Source organism: Sciurus vulgaris, assembly GCF_902686455.1.
Source record: "Sciurus vulgaris genome assembly, chromosome: 8".
NCBI lineage: Eukaryota > Metazoa > Chordata > Mammalia > Rodentia > Sciuridae > Sciurus > Sciurus vulgaris.
In genome coordinates, this window is record NC_136468.1 from 142,853,576 (window position 1) to 142,871,847 (window position 18,272).

An 18,272-nucleotide genomic window follows, 5' to 3' on the forward strand; every position below is an offset into this window, starting at 1 on the left:
CACAGAGCCCCAGCACCCTCGCCTGAGAGATGGGTCTGGATACATGTAGCGCCCTGTTCCCAGGGTGCTCCTGGACCCCCGGGGAAGCCCCTCTCAAGGGCCCGACTCCCAGCTCCGCGCTCAGGACAGCTGATCTGATTCAGGGGAGACTCCCCGTCAGTTTTGCCCTTGTTCAGAATTTATTTCGGGTGCCAGTCCCAGCCCCCAGGTTGCCCTAGGTAGCGACAAGTGGGGACCGTGGCTCTGGAGTCAGCCCTGATAACAGCCAGGCAGGCCCGGCAGGCTCACTGTTAATCTTGTAATCCTGTTTCCCGTCCCCCACACACCCGGTGACAGCTGGCTCGCAGAAAAGCAGGAGGGATGAGGTTTCCTCTCTTCCGACAATTGGAAGAGGGGCGGGAGGTGGGGTTTGGAGGCCGTGCGCTTATTATCCCACAGAGCCACCCCTGGAGTCCCAGCCAGCGGCTGGGCTCTCGCCCACTCCCTCTCCTCGCCCCACGCGCTCTGTTTAGAAAATGCAGATGATGTCTTAGTTATTTTCCAACATTCATTTACGGCTTCTGGTTACAGGCGCATTCACTGCTTCTTATAAAAAATGAGAGGGCCGTGGAGAAGCACAAGAAGGAAAATAAAGCCATTTAAACATCCTGTCTCCAGCTACCGATGAGAAAATGCGAGCCAGGGTCATTTAGAAAGGCTCGTCTGTGCCTGGAAACATCTCTCCTGAAACTGTGTGGCCGGATTGTAGCCCCTGAGGCGGGCGACGAAGGAGATGGTGGTAGACGGAGAGCGCGTGATGTCATAGGCATTGTGATTGATGTCATAGGCGCTGTGATGTCATAGGCACTGTGATGTCATAGGTGCTGTGATGTCATAGGCACTGTGATGTCATAGGCGCTGTGATGTCATAGGTGCTGTGATGTCATAGGCGCTGTGATGTCATAGGCGCTGTGATGTCATAGGCGCTGTGATGTCATAGGCACTGTGATGTCATAGGCGCTGTGATGTCATAGGCGCTGTGATGTCATAGGTGCTGTGATGTCATAGGCACTGTGATGTCATAGGCGCTGTGATGTCATAGGCGCTGTGATGTCATAGGTGCTGTGATGTCATAGGCACTGTGATGTCATAGGTGCTGTGATGTCATAGGCGCTGTGATGTCATAGGCGCTGTGATGTCATAGGCGCTGTGATGTCATAGATGTTGCTGCTCAGAACTGGTCTGAGCCATCCAAAGGGCAGGGCTGGGGCCACCGGAGGCCTCTGGGGAGAGGAGAGCCGGCCTTCTGGAGACCAGGCTTTGAATCTATTGGGAAGAGGGGCTTCCTGGGCTGTGGCAGGGACCAGGGGTCCAGAAAAGCCTAGGGACCTGGAGGAGGGGTCGGATTCCAGAGATCTCAGGAAGCCAGCTGGGGAGGCTCTGTGAGAGGAGGCGTGGCTTCTCGTCACTGTAAGGAAACACCCGAGACAGTCTCTTAAAAAGAGGGAAGTGTGTTGGGCTTGTGATTTCAGAGAGTTCAGTTTCAATGGATCGGTGCTTGGGGTGCACGGTGCTTGGGGCCTCTAGCAGAACCCCATGGCGGGAGGGCGTGGGAGACTCTGCTCACCTCCTGGCTGGTGGGAAGCCGAGAGAGGAATGGGCTGGGGCCCCACGTCCCCTTCAAGGACGCACCTCCAGTGACCTCCCTTCTGCCCATCGGGCCCCACCTCTTGAAGGTCCCACCACCTCTTAGTAGGGCTGCAGGCTGGGGACCCAACCTTCTGAAATATCATGGTCTCTGGGGGCCTTGTATCAGAACCGCGTGTGAGTAGACTGCGGTTGCAGTGTGACAGATGGCTCGCAGACCTGAGAGACTAGTGGACAGGCCCTGGCCTCAAGCCTATCCCGTCTCCTCTCCACGCAACACCAGATCTGGGCCAGACGGAGCAGGGTCTGGGTCTCCCAGCTCTCCCCCGTGCATCTGCAGCCTACTAAAGGCACCAGTGGGACAGGCCAGCTCTTCTTCCCTGAAGAGCCAAGGCCAGGCCCCAGGTGTCACCAGCGTGCAGTCTGTAGACCCCTTAGCGCCCCAGGCACGTGACCTGTGCTGAGAGACTCTGGGCTTGCTGGCCTCTGTGGACCCAGCTGGGCAGGGCTCGCAGGCTGGGTGTCGGCTGGGCACGGAGCTGGAGAAGGACCGGCCGAGGTCACAGGCTCCAAACCCCGGCTGGACGTCCACTGCACAGCGGCACGTGGCTTCTCCAGCACGGCGGACCCGGGGCACTCAGACTCCTTCCGTGTCCTAGGCTGGCTCACCCCCAAAGCCACATCATGTCACTTTAGCTCTGTTTCGTTAATGGAGTGTGACTCACTCGGCTGGCCCCTCTTCAAGGAGGAGGGACAAGGGTTCTTCCTCTGCCTGGAGGAAGTGTCAAAGGACAGGCCCAGGTGTATAAAAACTGCCCCAGCGTGCACCGCGGCACGGGGCATAGGCCTGGCCCAGAGTGACACCCGACTGCTGTCAGGTGTCCAGGACCTCAGGATGTGGCCTGCTCAGGGCCACGCAGCTGGCTGAGATGCAGAACCTGGCTCTGAGCTTGGCTTCTTCCGGGTGGACAGGGTCCCCTTTCCAGGATGCCAGGGGCTGCTTTGATCCTCCCAGTGAGGAGCCAAACCCAGAATTGGAACAAGCGATGGCAAAGGCTTTGCCTGGGTCCTCCTCACTGTCTTCCCACAGAAGCCCGGGGCAATGACTGGCCTTTTTGCCACCAGCAGTAAGTAGGGCTTAGCATCCCTTATCTGGAATGCTGAGGACCACGTGTTCCGGGTTTGGGGTTTTGTTGGATTTTGGGATATTTGCTTGTGCACAAGGAGATGTCCTGGGGCTGAGGCCAAGTCTCCACGTGATCTCCGCGTGTGTTTCTTACACCTCTCGCCCGCCCAAGCCCGATGCTAATTTCATGCACCGTTTGGGTGCACAGGTAGCTTTGTTTGTCCAGCGCTGGGGATGGAAGCCAGGTCCCTGCACATGTGAGGCCAACGCTCTGCCCTGAGCCACACCCCAGCCCTGCACCTCCCTTCGACGGCAACCTGTCTCAGGAGGTCAGGTGTGGAACTTCTCGCCTGTGGAATCACGTCAGTGCCCAGAAAGTTTTGGATTTTGAGTCAGGGCAGTAACTAGTGCATGCCGATAATCCCGGTGACTTGAGAGGCTGAGGCAGGAGGATGGTAAGTCTCAACTGAGGGAGGCCCTGTCTCAAGATAAAAAATAAAAAAGGGCTGGGGATGTAGCTCAGTGGTAGAGGACCCCTGAGTTCAACCCCTGGTATCAAAAAAAGAAAAAAATTGGATTCTGGAGCATTTGGGGTTGTGGAGCAGGATGCTCATCTTGTGTTTTTGGAGCATTACTGGAGCAGGGATCAGGTTGTGGCTGTATCACTGGGGGGTCTTTGATGGCCTCAGATCTTCGTGGAAGGAATAAAGCTACCAGTACCTCCTTACTCTTCTTCTGAGCTGCTGATGCACTGGGGGGAGCTGTACCCAAAGCCGGGGTACCTGGGGCTCCACTTTAGCATGTTGGACTTTGAGTCAGCCGATCAGAAAGTGGGTAGGAAAATCTGGAGTCCAGAACCTCTTAGCCCGACCAATGCCCTGCTGCGCGGCCCAGTCCCTAGACACCGCCTTGGGAACCGACCTTCCTCACCCACCCCTGGGGGCCCTCTGTGGCTCCCTCTCTGGTTCCTCTAGGGTAGCTTCCTGGTCTGTACATAGGACCCTCTTAAAAATCCAATCAAAGCCAGAACCCCCCGGAAAAGTTCACAAGATATAAATAGAAAAAAAATATTTCACAATTTCCAGGGATTCCTGGGCCCGGGACCCCTCCAAGGTTAAGAAATCCTTCATGGGGCCCTTCCCGCCTTTACCCCTTCCTTCCTGATCTAAAACTTCAGGTCCTGACCACAAACGATGGGTTTTCCAATGGAAGACCTTGCGTTCTCATGCTTGGGGTTACAAGCGGCCCAACACCCACTCCAGGGGAAGCGGCTTCCGGGATGCAGTTCTGGAGACGCCGCTCAGCCTGCGGGTCTGTGACTTCGCCTGCGCGCAGGGCTCCCTCCAGGGAGGCGTGCCTTTGAGCCCGAGCAAGAGAAGTTGCACAGCTGAGGTCTGTCTGAAGGAATTCCACCACGCCTGGTGTCCAGGCGAGGATGATCGGGACAGCCCCCGCCTGCTCTCCTGCCCCCAGCTCCCGCCCCTGCCCAGGGAGCCTGCTGCGAACCACTCACTCACATGGCCACGTGTCTTGCACCTTTATTGAGATACGAAATGAACACAGTGGTATATATTTAAGGTGTATGACTTAATGCTTTGATATGCAGACACGTTGTGGAAAAGATCACCACGATACAGCTGATTATCACTCCATCGCTCACCCAGGTAGCACTTTGTGTGTGTGTGTCTGGTGGCAACACTTAAGATCTACCCTCTCGCAAAGTTCAAGTGTACAGCAGTGTTGTTAACTCTAGTCACGTGCTGTACCGAACATCTCCAGTGTGTTCCTTTTGCACAGCTGAAACTGGGTGCCTCTCAACCAGCTTCTCCCCATTTCCCTCTTCCCCCACCTAGAAACATCCATCCTTCTCTCTACTGCTCAAAGTTGGGCTATTTTCCATTCCACATGGGAGTGCGATCACGCAAGGTGGATCTTTCTGTGGTAGTCTCGGTATGAGGAGCTCTGTCTTTTTCAAGGCTGTATAGTATTCCATCCTGTATGCACTCCACATTTTCCTTCTCTACTCATCTACCCTTGTCTACATCAAGGTTCTTTCCCCTTCTTGGCTGATGTGAAGAGTGTTGCAGTGAACATGGGAGGTGAGGTCACTTCAGCACACTGATTCCATTTCCTTTGGCTACAGACCCAGCAGAGAGATTACTGGATCACATGGTAGCTCTATTTTTAGATTTTTGAGGAACCTCCATGATGTTTTCCATAATGGCCGTGCCAAACTCACATTTCCACCAGCAGCGCACAGGATTCCCTTTCCCCACACCCTTGCCAACGCTTGTTATCTTCCATTGTTTTGACGGTGGCTGTCCTAACAGGTGTGAGATCCCATCTCCCTGAGGGTTGATCTGCATTCCTCTGATGAATGGTGAAGCTGAGCATTTTTTAAATGTCTATTTGTATGTCTTCTTTTGAGAAGGTCCTTGTCCATTTTAAACTATTATTATCATTATCATTAGTATTACTTTGGCTGTGCTGGGGATTGAGCCACGGCCTTGAGCGTGTTCAACACGTACTTTACCCATGCACTACGCCCCATGCCCATCCATTTTAAGAATTGGATTCTTCTTTTCTTTGAGGTCATTCATTCTTGTTTGAGCAGCGTCTCACAAACTTTGGGTGACATCAGTCTTAGCTGGGCAGCTGGTTAGAAAGCAGATTTATGCATCGCGCCCTCAGAGTGCCGCACCAGTGGCTCTGGGGACCGGTTGGAAGCTGTCCTTTAATCAGGACTTTCTGGTGACTCTGCTAGCATTGTCCCCTGGTCAGTCCTGGGTCATGCCTTGGTCCTAAGTAAGCAGGTGGAAGTGCAACTTTATTTTCTGGAAATCGAGTTCCTCTGTGGGCTGTTTTGTAACTTTTGTATTGTAGAACAGATAACCTTTGACTAAAGGGTAGGGTCACCTGTAGTTTCCACTCGGGGTTTTATCATGAAACATTTAAAACCCCTAGAAAACACGGGAAAATTATGCAGTGAACACCTAACATATGCTGCTCGGATTCTACAGTTGACCTTTGGCAATATATTCATCTGTCGCGTATCTGTCCATCCATTCACCCATCCATCCCTCTCTCCGTCCGTCCACCCATCCTCCCGATTTTTGTTGCTGCATTTCAAGCTGAGTTGCAGACGTGAGTTCATCTCACCCCTGAACACTTCAGCATGTGGCTCATTAACTAGGATTTGGCTTTTACTCACGATCCTCTATTTCAGGTTATGCTGATATAAAATGAGACACGTGCAACTCTCAAGAACGCCCTTTGCTTTGTGACAAAGCATATCCCTGTGAAACCCAAGGCGCAGTCAGAACACAGACCCCTCCCGTCCCTCCAGAACACCCCTCCTCCCTCCTGTCACTCCGCCTGCTGCTCTCCGCGGAGGCCGTGCGTGTTCTGACCTCCATTCACTGCGGGATAGTTGTGTCTGTTACAGAATTTGTAAATGCACAGAGTCACACAAAGTGCATCCTGATTTTTTTTTTTTTTCTCCTGGGGTGTTCCAAAATGTCATGTCCAGGCTGCATCCCAGAACAATGACCTCAGGCCCTCTGGGGACAAGCTTGGGTGTCAGCGTGTTCGGTTCCCCAGGTGATTGCTGGGCAGCCAAGTTGGAGACGTCATCTCCTGGAGAGACGTCCCTTCTCGGGGCCCTGCCTCCCAGCGACCCCACCCGCCAGTCCCCATCTTCCCATTAAGGTTTTATTTTCCCAGAGGTCCATTCCCTGCAGGGGCTTGTCTTTAGAGGAGGGGATGGATTTCTGTGTTCATCTGCAGAACATGTGACATCCGTCCCAAGTGGTGGCTTTGGGTGCTGTTTCCGAGGTCATCCTTGGAAGCAGAGGTCCTTGACTTACCTCTGCGTGACCCAAGGGCATGATTCCCTCCAGGGCAAAGCCAGGCTTAAGATCATCCTTTTCGGTACAAGAAGGAGTCCGAGAAAGGTCATTTAGTCCAGGCTCTTCCGGGCTTCTAGCTTCCAGAAGGTGCCTTTCCACCCCGTCCGACCATCCCTCCAAAACCCAGAAAAATAACCAAAAAGGAATGAAGCAAAGACACAGTTAAACAGGCTAAAATTGTTCATTTTAAGAGACTGAACTTAAGTACCGAGCCGTTCAGTTCAGAACTCGAAGCCCGGCAAAGCTACTTGACTCCCTCTTAGTGTGAATTCATCAAAAATTGAGCTAAAAAAAAAGAATAGCTCGAATGGACCTTTTCCATCTAGTTTTGCGTCCAGCTTTTGCCTTGGGCTTGCCCCTGTTCTGTGAGATGGGCCCTGTGTCCTCCATTCTGCAAATGAAGATACTGAGACGGAGGGAGGAGTCGGAGCCACCCAGACCGGTGGGCACAGATGTTCCTCCCCCAGGATCCAGAGCTGCCTCCCTAGTGTGGGCTAAAATCATTTTGGGGTTTGCAAACCCCCTTCTGAATGTAAGAATGGACTCCTGTGTAGAAAAACCCACCGGATGTCCAGATTGGACATCTTTGAGGGTCTTTGGGGAACCTCTGGAGTCCTCCAAGGGGAAGAACCGCAGCTTCATTGGCAAGCTGGTGTTCGCATGGCCGTGTGTCCTCTCTGGGCCGGATGGGACCCTGCCCTGCGCAGCCTGCTGGGGTGGGTGAACCGGGTGGTTAAGCTCTGGAAGCGCTTTGTGGGCGCCAAGGAACGCGTCGTTCTTTATTTGCACCGGGCTAGATGCTGCCCGGGGTGCGCCCCTGGAGTCCCTGCACGTCCCGCGCTGTGAGATGGGGATCACGTCCCCCGGCATAGTAGGTGCTTAATAAAATCCGGGACTGCGGACCTGCCCCCTTTTAAAGTGCCAGGTTGAAGAGGAGTTGGCTCCGGGAACAGGGCTGGCTCCGTCCTCGCGCCTGCCGGCAGCGCGGCTGCCAGAACCTGGGTCAGCGTCGTCCGCGGACAGCAGAGCAGAAGCCACCCGGCGGCCGCGCCCGCCACCTGCTCCTGAAAAGGCCGATTCAGCGATTCAGCGGCGGCGGTGGAAACGCTCTCGGGCGATCGTTAGCTGGCGGAGGGGGCCTTTGGCCTCCGATTTCAATATCCCCTTGTAACGTTTTACAACCAGACCGGCGACAATGGCGTCATTCAGAGCTCACGTGGAGCCCAGTGTGAGGGGGGAGCTGGTCTGCAGGCGGAGACACCTAGGGAGTCCGGGGAGGTGCTCGACCCGATCAGAGCTGGCCCACACCGCGGAGGGCCTGGGATTGGACACCGGGGTGAACCCCGGTTTCCGCCAGGCCTCCAAGTTCCCGGGCGTAGCCGGCTCCAACCCCCTTATCACCCAGGGCCTCAGACGGCAGGACGGTTGTGTTTGGCACCCGGTCGGGGTGTGCAAGCACTGCTTCTTTGTTATCAAGGCAAGTGAGTTGGCAGGAGCTTTGGAGTAGGACTGACTCTGGGGGACATTCAGCTGTACCTCGCCTGCCTCGGCTGTGTGATCAGGGCGGGTTGCTTAACCTCTCTGAGCTTGAATTTCCTGATCTCTAAAGCAAGCCTAATCGTGTGCATGGAATGAGGTTCTGTCGAGAATCAAAGGAGGGGAAGTGTTTGTGGAAGGCCCTGGAGGAGCAGGAAGAAGAAACGGTGTTGATCATGACGGAGAGCCGTCCCCTGTGGCTGCCTGGGCGCCCAGACCCCCAGAGACTTTTGGACTCCGGATTTATTTCCTGTGCTCTTGCTTCTTCTGCACGGTGCTCGTGAGCTGTGGAGGAGCTTGGCTTATCTTCCCTCCAGGGCCCTGAGAGGTTTCCGCGGTTGCGCTGCTAACGGGCCTTCTCCTCTCTGCTCCTTGCTCTGGTCCATCCCTGAGCCGGGTCTTGGATCCCGGGCTCCTTCCCTTCGCCTCTGGCCTGTCACAGCAGCCGAGCCAGGCCTCCACCCTTCCAGGCTCCTGTGTTGACTTGTCAGGTGAACTTGGAACGACTGTGTTTCAGGCCTCTAACAAAGGTGCTCTCGACTGGCGGCGGGGGAGACGTTTCAGGCCCCTTGGAGAGAAGCAGGCTGTGCAGGGCTAGTGGCTGCCGGGCAGTCGCTCTCTGCGCTTCGGGGACTGTTAGTAATCAAAAGCAGGGTTTGGCCTTTTCAGGGAGCAAATTTGCAATTTGGCAGCCTCGGATTGGAGAATTCCACTGGGTCCATTGATATGTTCTCTTGTAAATTCCCACAGCCAACTTATTTCTTTTTTTACTCCAAGGGTTATTTTCTTTAATTAAAAAAAATAAGCATCCTCATTAAAAATATAAAACCCAAAGAGATCACCCCCCTTCCTCTTGGCGCCCCGACAGCCCAGCGCTTGACCTCAGCTCACCCAAATAGCCGTGCCGGCGAGATGTGACAACTCTGGTAGGATTCTATTAGGATTCTTCTTCTTCTTCTTCCATTACGTAGCTTGAACCGCAAAGCCAGAGCTAGAAAGCTAATTTCATTCCTTTCAGCCTCTTGGCCCCAGGGGTGGATCCTGAGTAGTGGCCACTCGGGGTGGCTCCAGCTTTGGGTCTGCGATGGCACATGCCCCCCCAGGAAGTTCGGCGAGCAGACCCCTGGGTGTCGTGAGCAGTCTGTCATCTGGACGCTCTGACGTGATTTCCCGGGACGGACACAGGCAGGGGCACCGGGCAGGCAGGGGTGGGACAAGGGAGGCTGGAGCCCCAGACTCCTCCCTGAAAGCTGTAAAAATTGAAAGAAGTCGTTCAGAGAATGTTTAGAAATAATTGAGGGGTGACTGGGCTGGAACTCCGGTGGTGACCGCAATTAGTTCTGTGACCTGGGACAAAGGGCCTGATCTTCTCATCTGTGAAATGGGGCCAGAAATGATACCACGTCACGGGTAAAGATGAACCGGGCTCTGCACCATCCTTTAGACTATTTTACGTGTAGCTTTTTGCACACGAGGCAAAGTCAAGTGTACTCTTTGATTTTAATTAAAGTAAGCATTTGTTGTAATTGCATTAGAGGAACTGTAAGTGCCATACGCCCATGATTTCAGATATGATTGCTTATAGTAGGGCTTATCATTGAATACAAATTAATTTAAATATATATATATATATATTTTGTACCGAAGATAAACCCAGGGCTGCCACTAAGCTACACCCCAGCCCTTTTTATTATTTTTTTATTTTGAGACAGGGTCCTGCTAAGTTGCTGAGGCTGGCCTCAAACTTGTGATCCTCCTGCCTCAGCCTCCCGAGTCACTGGGATGACAGGCATGTGCCACTGCCCCCAGCACAAATTAATTTTAAAAGTGTTTGGGTTAAACAGTATTTGGTTTGAGGTTGAGGCAAACGTGATCGACTGAAGCTCGGGGCTTCCTGATGCGCAATATTTCTGGCACAGGCTTCTTAACCTGCTTGGCATCGTGGGCCTCGCAGATGGCTTCTTAGGATAGTATAATTAAGTGCACAGAATAAGACACACAGCCAATCGTGTTGAAATAACAGCTATCGCAATATGTTTGAATATATTCCTTGTGATATAGGAATATGTGCACTTTATAAATGTCCTGCCTAAATGCTGGCAAGCCCCCTCCCTGATGGGTGTGGCAATGTCGAGAGTCGGGATGTTTTCTTTTTACACACTGGGTGATCCAGTCGTCCTCTTCTTTTTGAATTGGGGAGTAAGCCCAGGGGCACTCAACCACCGGGCCACATCCCGACCCTTTAAAAAATATTTTACTTAGACACAGGGTCCCGCTGAGTTTAGGGCCTCACTAAGTGACTGCTTTAGGACTGTTTTTTTGTTTTTGTTTTTTTCAGGTGGTGGGGACTGAACCCAGCGCCTTGTGCTTGACAGACAAGCACTGTACCAACTGAGCTAGATCCCCAGCCCTATTTTTGAACTGTTGATCCTCCTGCCTCAGCCCCCCGAGCTGCTGGGATTACGGACCTGTTCTCCATTGTCTTTTTAACTTAATTTTTAAAAACTTTTATTTGACACACGTTTATAGGAATGTAGAGGATGCAGTATGATATGTTTCAAAACAACTAGAAAAGAAACATCGTCTCCTTGGTCTTGAGCTGCCCCCTCCTCCCACCTCTCCTGCATCCCCCCAGCCCATCTCCCACCTGCCTAGTTTCCCCCAAGGGCTCCTGGTGTTGCTGGGCACCCCCTCTTTCCCAGAGGGGACATTTATTGAAGTTCCCCAGGGACATACCTGAGTGGAAGGCTGAAGGCAGGGAAGGAGGACCTGGCTTTCATACCTTGCAGGATGCCTGTGGGTTTTTATTACTCTCAGCTTCCTGTGGACGCTGTTGCTAAGCAGGGTTGCGTCTCCCGGGTGTCCAGTCCCAAAGTGATTCAGGAGAGACCTGGACTTGACTCCATCTCACCTGGACCCCATGCCGCCTCTCTTGCCCTCTCTGTTCTCTCTCCCTCTCCTCTTTCTGCCTAAAACCAGGGCGGTGACCACTTTCTCCGTTCCACCTCGGTGCGTGCACGTTTCTAAATCTTTTTCACTCTTGGCTCAGTTCTTCCTTCAACCACCTTTTGAATTGGGGATGCTGATTTTCCCCATGCTAGAGACGCAACAGAGGGTTTCGGCACACCAGAGGCGGGAGGGCCGCAAAGGAAACTCTATGACACTAGCAGGACTGTGTCCAGATTAGAGTGACCCGAGATCACACCTGGCCATTCAAGGTGTTCTGCTATGAAGAAAGACCTCAGCCCCATTTTAAAGATGGACGCCCCGAGGTTGATCGCAGGCAACCACCCAGTTCATCTGGCTCTTGAATTGGGGAATTCAAAGTCATGTAGGTTAAAATATTTCAAAATGCTTTGTGTGCTTGTTGATGGCAAAGAGGGGTTCTTGCTTGGGGGTGCCCGTTTGCCTTTCTGATACATAGAGAACTTCTCCCAAATTGACTCGCCTAATGTATAAGGCATGAAAAGTTAGTGCCCAGATGTAGACGCACAGAATTCCATGCACACCAGCATAACTGGGCTGCTTTGCTCATGGGAGACCCTTCGTTCCCTTTTTTCTGTGACCTTTCAGGTGGGTTCTTTAATCTGTGGCTCAGCCAGCAGGGGAATCTGAACCCGGGCACTGAGATAAACGCTATTTCCTGTCTTCTCTCTTCCAGTAAAGAATATCCCGTGGTTCCCCGGAGCACAGTGAGGCAAAAAGTGGCCTCCAACCACAGTCCCTTCAGCAGCGAGCCTCGCGCCCTCTCCGCCTCGTCCAACCTAGGGTCCCAGTACCAGTGTGAGAACGGGGTCTCCGGCCCCTCCCAGGACCTGCTACCCCCACCCAACCCATACCCGCTGCCCCAGGAGCACAGCCAGATTTACCACTGCACCAAGAGGAAAGGTAAGCCCGAAGCCCCGGTGTCCAGTGCGCCTCCTCCCGGCGGCCCTTCCTTTTGGGGGTGGGGGTGGGGGGTGCACAATAACATCGATTTATTTAAAAAGGTGTAAGATGTATGCCAACACGCACAGAGAGGGTTAGAAATCCAGATCATGCCAGTAGAACTGAAGGCTCACTAGACACGCCGTTCTCCTTTCCTTGGAGAAAATGTATTTGAGATACCCAGATCTGTTTTATTCATTTACTCAAGTAGGCATGCCCTACGCACCTACAGGGAGAAATAGTCTTCCAAAAAGAAAACCTCCAACCCAGATGACATTAGGGGACATGTATTTTGCAACTTGCATTTAAAAAACAAAAACTTGAGGGTATGTGTGCGTGTGTTTGGTGCTGGGGATTGAATCCAGGGCCTCGTGCGTGGTCAGGACACGCTCTGTCACTGAGCTCTGCTTGGATGTCCTCCTGGGGTCCCGGAGCTGTGCATTCTTGCTAACTGCTGAAGCGGTGTGGTCTGTAAGGGATGAGCAGGGTTTGTCTTGCCATCCCTGCTGCTGGGCAACCAGGTGGCTTCCAGAGTCTGAAGCCCTCCTTGGGAATGGATGATGCTTCTCCCCAAGTCTTCTCAGTCCAGAGGCTAGGTAGAAAAAGAAAATTTCTTGGGAAGCAGAATCACAGTGGCTGACCCAGGGAGCCTAGTGACCAAACTGGACCGGCAGACACCTTTGCTTGGTGTGAGCTACGGACGGGTGTGGTGGGGCGGTGCAGGCAGCCACGCCACGGAGACACGGCTGGAACCTCCTTCCTCCTGTGGCTTCTGACGTGACTTCAGAAAAGATGTCGTCACCTCTCTGAGGCAGAGTTTCCCACTTTGAGAAGGGGGATGAGTCCCACAGAGCACCTGATATCCTGCAAGCACCCAGGAGATGGTAACCACAAAGGGCAGAGAATCGTTCCAGAAACCCAGTTCCAGGAGGAAGCCAGGCGATAGTGCCCGCTGAGGTGACGGCTTCGGGGAGGGATCCAGAGGGGACGGCTCACCCTAGAACTCACAGGCTGTGGTCTCCAGAAGCAATCGGGGTGAGCCCCACACTTGGTATTTGGAAACTCATGTGGATATGGACCTACCGAACCTGCGTCTCCCCTTTTAAAAAAATGAGACTCTGCTGGAGCTCGTGGACGGGCTTGTCCGCTTGGCTTAGTCTGAAGACATCATAACATTGTGCAGTCCGGTGTGACTCAGTCGACTCAGAGCCGTTTTGCTCTCAAAAGCCCGACTCTTAGTCCTTAGCACAGCCCGTGGTACCCCACAGCCTCCGTAGCCAACGTAACGCCTCTGGAATTTCAGCGACATGCCTGGGCTTTTAGGATAAAACTCGACCACTCACCTACAAGCACCTATAGAAATGGACACTTTGGCAGATGTCCCTGCAGTTGTGGTCCCACGAGGAAAGCAGCGGGCTATCTGATGTTTACCCGTCTTGCATTTGGAAGGAGGGAAGAGCAGCCGGGCTCCGCGTGTGGGCCTGGGGAGCGGAGCCGGGGGAGGCCTGACGTCCAGATCGACCCGAATCCGACCCGTATCCTCGCCTCTCGGAGGCCTGAACAGTATCACCCAGCAGCCCCTCTGGCCCAGCTCCCAGCACGTGCGCTGCTGGGTGGACTGCCGACCAGATGCCTGCAGACGGCTCCGCCTCTCAAGCACAGGGCCGAGGTTAAGAATGTCTCGTGCGCCCGGGGACCGCGCAGAGGTCCTGCTCTGTGATCTGTCGGAGGGCGTCCTCTCTCCAGCTCAGGACCAGCCTTTTCACATGAGTCTGGAGGCGCCGTTATGAGCTCAGCTCGTGGGTGGGAAGCTGAGGCTCCGGTGGGGCAGGTTAAAAGCGGTGCTGGCCGGTTCTGGAAGGCAGAAGGTGACCCCCAACCTGGACCGAGATGGAGATCCATAGTTTCGCCACCGCCCCATCCTGTCTCCTCGGTACACTCAATTTCCTCCTCCACTGGAGGCTTGCTCTGGAGACCGGGTGCAATGTGCCGATTCAGGCTCACCAGGTTTGAATTAGGGAGTCCTGTTGATTAAATTAATGCCAGACCAGAAGAAGGGGAGGAAGAAGTTAAAAAGAATCGATGCCCATTTTAGGTTCACTGTTTACTGCGGCATCCTTATGCGTGCGTCCCCGAGAGTGCGGGGAGAAACCTTTGAGAGCCAGGCCCGTAGACCTCTTTGATTAGGGGAGCACTGGATCTTCCCAGGGTGCATTGCAGGCGCTCGGATGAACCAAGGTCTGCTTAGTCGGTTGGTTGCAGAAATAATCAGTGTAGCTGGCCCTTTGCAGCTGTGCGGCTGCGGGCCGGTCACTTCCCCTTCTGGGCCTCCACCACCCCTCGTGAGAGATGAGGGTGGCAAGGGTGTTCACCCCACGGGGCCGAGATGGCACGAGCTGAGATCGGCCGTAGAGCGCGCCTAGGAAAGCGCAGGGCACCCCCAGCACCCCGTCAACGTTCCTTAGCACAGTCCTGCTGTCCCGGGGTTCACACGGGTGCAGGAGGGTGAGCGTGTATGCCGGTCATTATGTAATCGTGCTCTCGGGGAGATGCCCTTGGTGCTGAGCAATGTCAGGTTGCAGTGTCGGACCAGGGAGGCGATCTGGGAGGGACGGAGGGGGAGCTCTTGAGGGGAGCGGGTGTCCCCAGGTAGGGACAAGCCCAAGCGAAGCCCCTTGGTGGGGAGCTGCCCTCTCTGGGGAGTGATCAAAAGTCTGGGACCCTGGAAAAAGCGGTGGGAAGTGAGGCCCAAGGGGGAGGGCAGGGACCGGCCGGTGCCAGCCGCCACAGCCCATTTTAATTAGGGCTTCCTGGGCTCCCACAGCAGCGGGCAGCCGTTGGCGGGTGAGCGGCCATGACGAGGGTTTTCTTTTTGTCCGGAAGCGGTCAGTTTTGAGTGACAGCCGAGGACAGGAATGGACTCCAGGGACCTCTCGAGAGGCGGCTGCAGGCTCGAGCAGGGTGTGGGAGAGGCTGGAGACGCAGCTGGCGCTGGGCCTCCGTGGCTGGCTGGAGGCGGCGTGGCGAAGGACGGTCCCCTTCTCCTCGGATTCCGAATCCGAAGCTCGGGAACTTGCCCAAAGTCACTTGGCTAGTGAGGGGCCTGGCCCGCCATCCCCGCCAAGGCCCGTGGCCTCGGGGGCACCTGGCGTGCACCCTGGAGGGGCCCTTCATCTTTCTAGAACCCTCAGCCCTCTCGCCTGCCTCTACCCCTCAAAGGGAGCTCCCGGTGACCGGGAACATTCCAGACGAAGTCCGTCTCTCCTGCCTGGGAGACAACAAATAGCAATTCATCACCGGCCTCCACATGGCCCCGCGATAAGGAATCAGCGAGGCTTCCTTCCAGTCCGGGATCCCCGGGAAGCGATAAGTCCGGGGTGGTTCCCCGGCCCTGCTGCCCCGCTATCTGACTTCCCCTCATTGTCTGTCTCCTTTCCAAGCAGCCCAGAGCCAGGCCCAGCCACAGGTCAAAGGGCCCGCCGGGCCAGAGGCCTCCCTTGTGTGTGGACCCGCTGTCTCCAGACTGTCTCTCCCAACGGATTGAGCAAAAGAAAGAGGGAAAGAAGGAAGAGCCAGAGGGTGTTCATCGGTGCCGCTCAATCCAGTCCGGGAGGGGACTCCGAGAACCCTCGTCCCCCCCCCCGATTCTGGGCCCCTCCCCTTAGGCACCCTGATGAAGATGGTGGTGGCCCAGCAGGTGACAAAGTGGCTACTCACAGGGAAGCCAGTGACTGAGAGCTGGAGGGGAACCAGATGCTGGGGAGGGTCTGCAGGTCCGTTTTCTCAGTAATGCGGGTTCCCAGAGGCGTTGCCACATCATTTCTTCACTGGATCCTCAGGAGGACTCTGGGCTAGAGGGAGGGCTCTTGCCCCCATGTCACAGGGGCAAACAGAGGGCTGAGAGCCAGGGTTAGTTCCTGAGGTCACGTGGTTGATGAGTGGCAGATCTGGGGTAGAAAGTCATCAGATACGTATTTATTGAGCACTTACTAGGTCCTGGGCATAATGCTGGGTGCTTGCGATAAGCAGAGGACCTGGAGGAAGGGCCGGCTCTCAGGAAGCTTCTGTTCTCACTGGCGGAGAGAGTTACGGGGCCGACAGATGAATTGAGTGATTTCAGGTGGTGATGCGGTGACATTTGAACTTGAGTCTTTTATTAGTTGAGGATTTTCCTATAGTAGCATTCTAATCCTTTTCATTTTACCTAAGTGCTAAGTGCACGGGAGCGTGCACATGCACACACACACACACACACACACACACACACACCCACACACAAAATCCACTCATCCATCCATCCATCCACCTGTCCATTCATCTGTCCATCCATCTATCTATCCACCTACCAATCCATCCATCCACCTATCAATCCATTCATCCACTTGTCCTTCCATTCATCTACCTGTCCATTCATCCATCCATCCATCCATCTACCTGTCCATCCATCCATCCATCCATACATCTACCTGTCCATCCATCCATCCATCCATCCATCCATCCATCTATCCACCTGTAAATCCATCCATCCACCTTTCTATCCATCCATCCATCCATCCATCCATCCATCCACCTGTCCATCCATCCATTCATCCATCTATCCACCTATCCATCCATCCACCCACCTGTCCATCCACCCTCCCACCCCCCACCCATCAGTGAGGGTTCAGGTGGCTACTGTTCCACGTTGGCAGAGCATGTTGAGTTGTGTGAAGACAGAAAGCCCAGGGCCACCGTCAGGAAGAGCACTATTTTGTGAGTCAGAAATCTTGAATTCTAGGTGCCACGAGGACCAGACAAAGGTCTCTCGTGTGAATGAGCCTGGTCAGTAAGGGGAGTGACCCACTTGGGCCCCGTAACCCTATTCGCTCAGTGGGATTAGTGATTTAAAAGCAGCTTTGTGAGTCTCCAGCTCTAGAATCTGCCCAAATACCTCCAGGTAGTAGGTGACCTTCAGGAAACCATCTGTCCAGTCTTCCAAGAGGGAAAAGACGAGAAAGGAGTAAAACTGGGTTATTTGAACATACAAGATTTGAACCACGAGATCTCAAAGCTCTGTGCTGACTTCGTATGCAAGGAAGACAGAGAGAAAGCACATTAGCCTAAGTAGTATCTCAATTAAACCTCATAAGAAGCTCAGGTATTGTCCCCATTTATAGTCAAGAACTGAGATTGGAATGGTCCAGTGCCTCAACCATGGCCACCTGGCCAGTGAGTCTCAATCTCTTTGTGCCTTAAAATCTGAGCTCCAGATTCATCACTGAAGCCACTTTATGAAAAACATCTAGAAAAATCCAAAGAACTGGGTTTTTCACCATGCAGTGCTCTATATAACTGACTCCCCATATATTTTCTGGAGTCCAGCAGTAGATTCACCTCGTCGGAAGGCTTGATGCTTGACGACAGCTTATTCCCCAACTAGAGAAGCCAAACCTGACTGTCCAATATGCAGAGAGAAACCAAGTCATAACCAAAGTAGACACAGAGTCTCCATCCACTTATCATGACCGACTTGAACTTTGGATCTTTGCTCGGAATTTCTTTAAATCATGATGAGGACTGAGTGGAATGTCCACATGGCGGGACCTGCTTCCATTGAGAAGCCAGCGAGGGGTTTTTCTTAGGGTTCTGCATCAGATCATGGGGATATTAAAGACTGGAATGTATAATTTTACGATTTTCCAAAATGCGTTCCGGGCTTTTTCTTATTATTCTCCCCCCTCCCCCTTTTATTTTTACTTGTAACAAATCTGGAAAGGGATCAGAAACTCGAGATGGTTAGTTGGCCTGGTTTTTTTTTTTTTTCTCTTGCCAAGGGTACCCTGCAGCTGTACTTTCTATTATTGAAAAGGGGAACGCCCTGGCTAAGTGAAAAAACCAAAGGTTATGAGCCCAGCAACAATGGAAACATTCAGATTTATGGATCTGGTGGGTGGAAGGAAGAATGAAGGAAAGGAGGGGACCGGAGAGAAGGCAGGCGGGAACCAGCACGAAAACAAGCTGGGGGTCACAGTGGCCCCCAGACTGCAAAAGAATGCACGCAGTTGAAAGGCGACCGACGTGGCCGCTGGCTCATCTGGATGTCTTCAAACGTCTGGGTGGTTGGCATGAAGCAGACGGGACACCTGGGAGAGGGACTGCTTGTTTCTTTT

The 18,272-nt window shown here is 53.6% G+C and overlaps 1 protein-coding gene across 6 annotated transcripts in view; it reads left to right on the forward strand.

Moving 5' to 3' along the window:
• Positions 1-18,272, forward strand: part of TBX5 (T-box transcription factor 5) — a 79,955-nt gene that overhangs the window by 57,097 nt on the left and 4,586 nt on the right. For all 6 annotated transcript variants that reach the window (XM_079151875.1, XM_079151873.1, XM_079151877.1 and 3 more), the window contains exon 8: positions 11,858-12,084. In XM_079151875.1, the coding sequence (XP_079008001.1) occupies positions 11,858-12,084 (227 nt within the window). The remainder of the gene's footprint in view (positions 1-11,857; positions 12,085-18,272) is intronic.